The sequence below is a fragment of the Copadichromis virginalis genome, linkage group LG11 (genome assembly GCF_057382275.1).
Source record: "Copadichromis virginalis isolate Kocher_CV1m ecotype Utaka linkage group LG11, C_Virginalis_male_GT1.1, whole genome shotgun sequence".
Taxonomy (NCBI): domain Eukaryota; kingdom Metazoa; phylum Chordata; class Actinopteri; order Cichliformes; family Cichlidae; genus Copadichromis; species Copadichromis virginalis.
Window position 1 is genome coordinate 4,925,613 of NC_140628.1, and position 7,473 is coordinate 4,933,085.

Sequence of the window (7,473 nt, forward strand, 5' to 3'; positions counted from 1 at the left end):
ACGGCTATTGAATCACAGTTGCACTCTGACCTTCAAGCATGTGAGTATTTTAGTGTCGCATTGGATGAGAGTTGTGATATACAAGACAAGCCTCAGTTGGCAATATTTGCACGGTCTGTTTCAAACGATTGTGTGATCAAAGAAGAACTCCTGGATATTGTGCCATTAAAAGACAGAACCCGTGGCATAGATGTGAAAGAAACCATGATGGCTGCATTTGAAAAAGCAAATCTGCCCATAACGAAATTAACTGCAATAGCCACGGATGGAGCACCAGCCATGATGGGATCTGTGAACGGGCTTGTGGGGCTGTGCAAAGCTGACCAAACTATTCCTGACTTTTGGAATTTCCACTGCATCATCCACATGGAGCAACTCGTGTCTAAATCATTGAATTTAGATAACGTCATGAAGCCTGTGATGGAAATCGTCAACTATATCCGCACACATGCGCTTAACCACAGGCAATTCAAGAATCTCATCGCTGAGCTGGACCAAGGGCTTCCAGGTGACCTGCCGCTGCACTGCACTGTGAGGTGGCTGTCAAAAGGCCAGGTACTCTCTCGCTTCTTTGAGCTTTTGGATGCCGTGAAACTGTTTATGGAAAAGAAGGACAAGGACTATCCCGAGCTCTCGGACCTCAAGTGGATTATGGATCTGGCCTTTTTGGTCGACATGCTGTGTCACTTGGACAGACTGAACCTGACCCTGCAGGGTAAGTTAAAAATGCTCCCTGACCTAGTGCAAAGTGTGTTTGCGTTTGTCAACAAACTGAAGCTGTTCAAGACACATATTCAAAAGGGAGATTTAATGCATTTTCCCACTCTGCTAAAAGCCAGCGGGCAAGTCGCCAGCGCTGCCCTGAGTAAGCAAAGAGCCAGATATGCAACGCTGATTGAAAACTTGCACGAAAGCTTCGTGACCCGGTTCCATGATCTACAATTGAAAAGGCCACAGATTACGTTCCTCGTCGACCCATTTAATGCAGAGACCGGCTGTTTGAAAGTCCCGCTAGTCACAGATGAAGCTGCGGCTGAGTTGGAGATGATCGATCTTTGTGAAGAGGACCAATTGAAACCTGCTTTAAGGGAAGGGACCATTGAGTTCTGGAAAAGTGTGCCAATGGAAAAATACCCCAATGTCAAACGGGCTGCGCTTAAGATACTGTCAATGTTTGGGTCAACATACGTCTGCGAGTCTGTGTTTTCTACCCTAAAACATGTGAAATCAAAGCATCGATCTGTTCTGACTGACACACATGTGAAAGAATTGCTTCGAGTGACAACAACGGAATACAAGCCAGATTTAAAGAGGATTGTTCAAGGCAAGGAATGCCAGAAGTCCCACTAAACAACATGCATTATAAAAGTAAATGCTATTGTAGATTATTATATTTTTGTTTGTGGACTTGGTTGAACTGAGAGTTTGTGTGTGTGAGACAGTGCACACAATGTTCATTGTTGAAAATGACTGGCCTGTGGTTTTAGTACTGTAGGAGTCCATTTCTGTCATTATCATGTTGGTGTGTGACATTTACAATAAATCTGGCTGAGCAGAGATGTGTGTATTTTGTGTGTGTGAGAGAGAGAGAGAGAGAGAGAAAAAAGGATTGGTGATGTTCATGTGTGCCCATGCGTATGATGTGGCTCTTTGCGGTAACACAGTAAAAAAAAAGTGGCTCTTGGTCTCTGACTGGTTGGCCACCCCTGCTCTACAGTATTTCTTTCTGACACAAAATGTATTTAATATTTAATATTCAATATTATTATATCCAAAATGAGGGGCTAAGCAAATGAAGTCATCAGGAAAGCATTTAGTGAAGTCCAAATGTGTTTAAACCACAGAAATTGCCCCCTGGTTGCCATTAAAAAGAATGAAGAAGAAAGGTTGCAATTCAAAATTTATTATTATAAATGTTGTTTTTTGTCAGATACGAGCCCAAATACAGACTAGAAGCAAGCTGAATGAATAGAAACCTCACCTTTATTTAGACTGAAATAAAGTCCAAAAATACAGCAGTCCACAGAAAGAAGGAAACAGAATTCAAACAGGCAGGGAGCAATAAATGGATGCTCAGACTAAGCCTAGAGGAAAAATCACATCATGTATACACAGACACAGAGGCAATCAAGGGATATCACAGGCAGAGGGTAACAAGAGACAGCTGAAAATAATCAAAACAATAACTGGGGTAGCAAAATTTAAAATAGGACACAAGAGACAAAAGATTCACAAAATAAAATAGGAATACCAAATGAGGAACGAAACACACAACCGCTAAACAACAGATACAAACACTTAACAAGATGCATTGAGTTACTGGGGAAGGGACTTTCCACACGGAAATACCCCAGCTTGAATGCAGGGCCTTTTTTGCTGTCAGGTGACAATGCTAATCACCACCATAGGACCATGTGAGTATAGAAATTGACAGACCACGTGACTTTCGTGCATTGCATGCCGGGAACTCGTGGCAAAACAATCCAAGTACCGCATCAAATGCAAGCATTTGCAGCACCGCAAAACGTTCATTCTCTGGTTCCAACACCTTCTTAGTTTTTCTTTGCCCCCCAAAAAGGTATGTACAAAACGAAGGAGAACAATGCCGGTCCGTACAAAGACAGACTTGATGAAAAGGCAAAGAAAAGATACGAGGAAAAAATCAAAGGAGTAAAAGGGTCAGACCCTTACGAGCACACAGAGTGGACAAAAGACGTCAGCGTGCTGCCCAACTTCGCCACGCTCATATTTATAATTATACGGTTCTTGGAGTGAGTGCATACACTCATGAAGTTTTTAGTAACTTCAGGTCACTGCAACAAGCCCAGGTACAGTTTACCGACGGATGGGTACAGGACCTTGAAATGCACCGTGTAGAACGAAAGACCATCGTACATATCATAAGTTTACCAGTCTCACAAATCGTCGTCATAAATACACATTCGTTAACCGTTTATTAATAGGACCTTTGAGCTCAATGGTAATTAATTAGTAGTGGAAATAATTTCTGGTAGCATCACAGAAATGTAGCAGTGACAATAATACTGTATGCTGTAATCCTACTGTGCAATTAGTGATACAAAACAACTGTTTTATCCTGTGAATAAAAGTATATGTTTTAATCAATGTACCATGGTAATAACAGAAGCGAAACGCAATATTGTGTCAGGACAATTCACTATTTATGCACAATAAACAAAGGAGCATAGCGCGAGCAGTTGAATTTGATGGGTTCCAGTGCTCAGCAGAGGATGTGACTGAATCAGACCTGGGTGGATGATGGATGAGAGATATAGAGAAGTGGAGCTATAGATGGTGTAATAAGCTGTTCAATCAGACTATTGTACTTTACAATAATAAATGTTCTATAATCTAGGATGTATCAACTGTGAGGTCAATTTTAAAATATAATCAACAACACATTTTTTTGTCTGCAAGCAAATAATTGCAACCATCTGTAGAACTAATAAAATCTTAACACTTAATCTTAATAACCTATTTTGCCAAATCTTCAAGGTTAAAATAGATTCACATTGAAACGGCTGAAAACGTTCCAGTATTGCGCATGCGTGAACCGCAAGACGATTCAACCTGCCTCATTTCTGTCTGCCGTTTATTTACTTTCCGGCTCTTTGAAACGTCGCGGCAAAATGTTGAGGAACAGCACCGAGTTTTTTAAATGGACTAACAAGGGAGGTGGAGTTGTAGCTGCGAGTAACACAAAAGGACAAAGTTGCAAAAAGCGAGTGAGAATTAAAGCTATCTATAGCTTTTCTATGTGCAAACTGATATTAATCTTTAACAGGGCTGTCAAAATTGAGAGCAAACAAAACAACTGCTGTATAATACCCTCCGCTATCTTAATTTAATTGGTCACATGACTGCATAACATGACTAAAATGTGTCATTGTTTTCGAAAAGGGTCCGGGTTTGATGTCCACACTGCGACACGAAAACGGTGTCTTCAAATGTGTCTGCTTTGGAGAGCGTTTTCAAAACGCTGCGTTTTCCTTGACCGAAAACGCCGTCGCAGTGTGGACGGAAGGTCAAAACGGAGAGAAAAAATGTGGACATGGCCTCAGTATCAGTGGCTGGTCACAACACCAGCTTCTGCCTGCTTCAGTAGAGACCAGCTGAATTTTGATTTGTATGACTCAAGACTTGACTCTTCAGTGACTTAAAACTTTTAAGAATACATTGTCTTTACAAGACTTATATGACTTGGAACAGCCACCCAGGCAGCACCCCTAACTGTAAAAAAGTCATTGACTCGGGTCCTAGATTGACTGTCTAAATAATTTAGTTTACTAAGGAAAACTGTGTATTCTAAACAACCAACAGAAGTGACACATTCCAGTGTTTTCCTATCAGGGGAGGAGCTTGACAGTTACTGTCTCCTGCTGGCCCTCCTTTCCTTTTTCTGTCTCTGTAGTTGTTTTTCTCCCTGGGTGTGTGAGTGTGTGTGTAGGCATGGTTGTGCATCCCACCCTCAGTGTGGCTTCTTTTGTCTCTCCACCATCCTCTTTGCACGCAGCTGCTGGCAATCAGCTGTGATTACTCACCTGCGGCTCACTGGTTATCAGGCTCACTACTTAAGGCTGAAGCAAACACTCAGTCATCGCCAGATGATTGCGTCAGCTAAGGTACGGTGTCGGCCTCCCTCTTGTTTGGAATCGCCATGATTTTATGCTTTAGATCAGCGGTCCCCAACCTTTTTTATCGCCACCGACCGGTTTATGCCCGACAATATTTTCACGGACCGGCCTTTAAGGTGTCGCGGATAAATACAACAAAATAAAACTAGTACCGGTACCGAAAAAAGAAGATTTATTCATAACACACGTGAAAAGACCCATGAAAACCGAGATAACGATAAAAACGATAACAAAATAACGCTGAAAACCATACATTTCACACCTGAGCCTCAACTCTCGCAGCCCGGTACCAAACGACTCACGGACTGGTAGCAGGCCAACCCCCGAGGCCTGGGGGTTGGGGACCGCTGCTTTAGATAACCAACCTTTCTGTGCAGACCTTGCCATGAAGCCTGACTCCTGTGCCCTCTTTTCGTGTGTGGGCCTTGGGAAGCCTGCCAAAACTGCCCCTGCTGCTAGAACTCAAACACCCACCACCAACCTTGATCACTGCCTTTTATTGCAATATCTTGTCAATAAACGTGTTGAACTTTTACAGTGTCTTGCGCCTGGGTGATCATTCTGTTAGTTTATTACAGTTAAAGTATATTTGGGTCACATTTGAATCTACTTTAAAATTGATAAGTTATCTAACATGGAAAAATTTTGTTTCCAAGTTGTCAAACATATCAGGCCAAGTCTTGGTTCACTGACACATAAGTTAATGAGACAATCTTAAAGTTGGAGAAAAAAATAATCTGGACCTGAATGAAAGTGTCATTATTAAAGATGATTAAAGGTTTAGATTCAAATCAAACCAGTTAAATTTTGTAATTCAGTGTCTTGCATTATTATTATTATTACACACACACGCGCACACTCACAAACGTGCTTGTTTTATAGGGTTTGGATGTTTTTGCCCCACCTCCTTTATGCAAATTTATTGAAAAAGGGAGTGGCAGTGGCTTCGGCACTAGGGCCACCACCAGAGGAGACTACATAAGCAAGAGAAATAAATACTGGAATATCTAACCCTTTTACAGACTGGCGACCTGTCCAGGGTGTACCCCGCCTCTCGCGCTATGGTAGCTGGGATAGGCTCCTCCAGCCCCCCGTGTCCCTAACAAGGATAAACAGAAGAGAATGGATGGATGGATGGATATCTTACCAGTTTTAATGTTAAAACTCTAGATAACCCACTGTCAAAAACATCTCAAACAATAGCAAACCTGATTGCTGATCATTTTAATTTGGTACGATGTATTATTTGTATTTACCTTTGTCTCCAATTTGTAAAGTTTTATGTGATCTACATTTTCTTCATGTTGTAAATTGTGGTCGATAACACAAAAGCTGATAACACAAGATTTGTTCCTAAGATCAAAGTCAGAGCTTCCTTTCATACAAATAAGAGATCCAAGGATTTTATCCTGATACCTAGTGGCAGCCAGGGTACTGTTGCCCAACCTCTAGAGGTCTGTACATCCCTCCATGGTCATGCCTCTCCAGGCCACCACTTACTACCAAACCAGTGATGCTCAAGGTTGTTACAGGCAGCATAATGGTCTCTATGGCTGCTCCAGACCCTTTCATTGCTGTCACATGTGCTCAGGGTACACCTGCTCTCATCTGTGAAAAGCACAGGGTGCCAGTGGTGGACCGTACTCCATCATGCCGGGCAATGGTTGCAGGGGTCACTATAGGTTGTCAAATCCTCAGAAACTCTGTTTCTGAACTTTTGGTCAGACATTCACATCCTGCTAGGGGTAATTTTTTTAAGCTCCAGCAGTGCTCATCCTGTTACTCCATGCACAAAAGAGCAGATACTGGGTCCATCTATGGCCCTGTTCAGCTTTCCTAGAGTAACTGGCTGTCTCCTGGGATCTTGAAAACGTCTATCGTTTCATTTTACGCTATCGTTTGTTTCGTAGTGTTGCAAAATAAAACGTTTATGGTAATAATTTTTCATCGTTTTGATGGTCACTGTAGTGGCTATATTAATTTCTAGAAGTTTTCTCTTTCTCTTATATTTAATAAAACCACACTACGGACGGACAAGCGCCTGTTTGTATGCGTTGTCGTTAGCAACAACGACGGTAAAACCATTGCATATCTGCTCGTTTATTTTCAAATTCAAATTTTATTTGTCACATACACAGTCATACACAGTATGATATGCAGTGAAATGCTTACACAACTGCTCGTGACCTAAAGAAAAAAAAAGGCTATGAATAAGATAGGAAATAAATATGAAAATTAAAAATGGTCAATTTAACTAGGAAGGAATAAAATAAAATATATAAATTAAAGTTAAAAAATAAAATAACTGTACAACAAAATACACAAATACACAGTATAGAAATATATAAGAATGTATGAAGAAATATAAATATATATATATATATATATATATACTAATACTAATATATTTCCACATAAACCTTTCACAATAAAGCTCAAGATCCTGTTGAGACTTTTCAAAATAAACTGAATCACGTGAAAGAGGATGGAGTAATTACGGATGAGAAGCAAAAAAGAGCCGTCAGGTGCTAAAAAATAAACCTTAGACTCAAACGTTAGAACAGCCTTTTCCCTGCAGCACGCCGTGTAATAAATACTCACAAAGAAAACGGCGGCCGTTACAACTTAAGTCTAAAAATGTATCGTTTCATGCATCGGTTAAAACACTCGACTCTAGCTACACGACGCGCAGCTGGAAACACTTCACGTAAGTCGAGCTGCCCGAGATTCACAGAATTTACAGATAATGTTAAATGTTTGTGACTTATATCGTTATCGGGACGATAGATGTCTTATATCGGGATATGATAGATTTTGG

General features: G+C 40.9%; 1 protein-coding gene across 1 annotated transcript; it reads left to right on the forward strand.

Annotated features, from left to right (window-relative positions):
- Positions 1-207: 207 nt before the first annotated feature.
- On the forward strand, positions 208-1,350 carry LOC146697951 (general transcription factor II-I repeat domain-containing protein 2A-like). The gene has a single exon (XM_085472774.1). It carries the CDS (start codon positions 208-210, stop codon positions 1,348-1,350), a length of 1,143 nt encoding a protein of 380 aa, XP_085328900.1.
- The last annotated feature ends 6,123 nt before the right edge of the window (positions 1,351-7,473 follow it).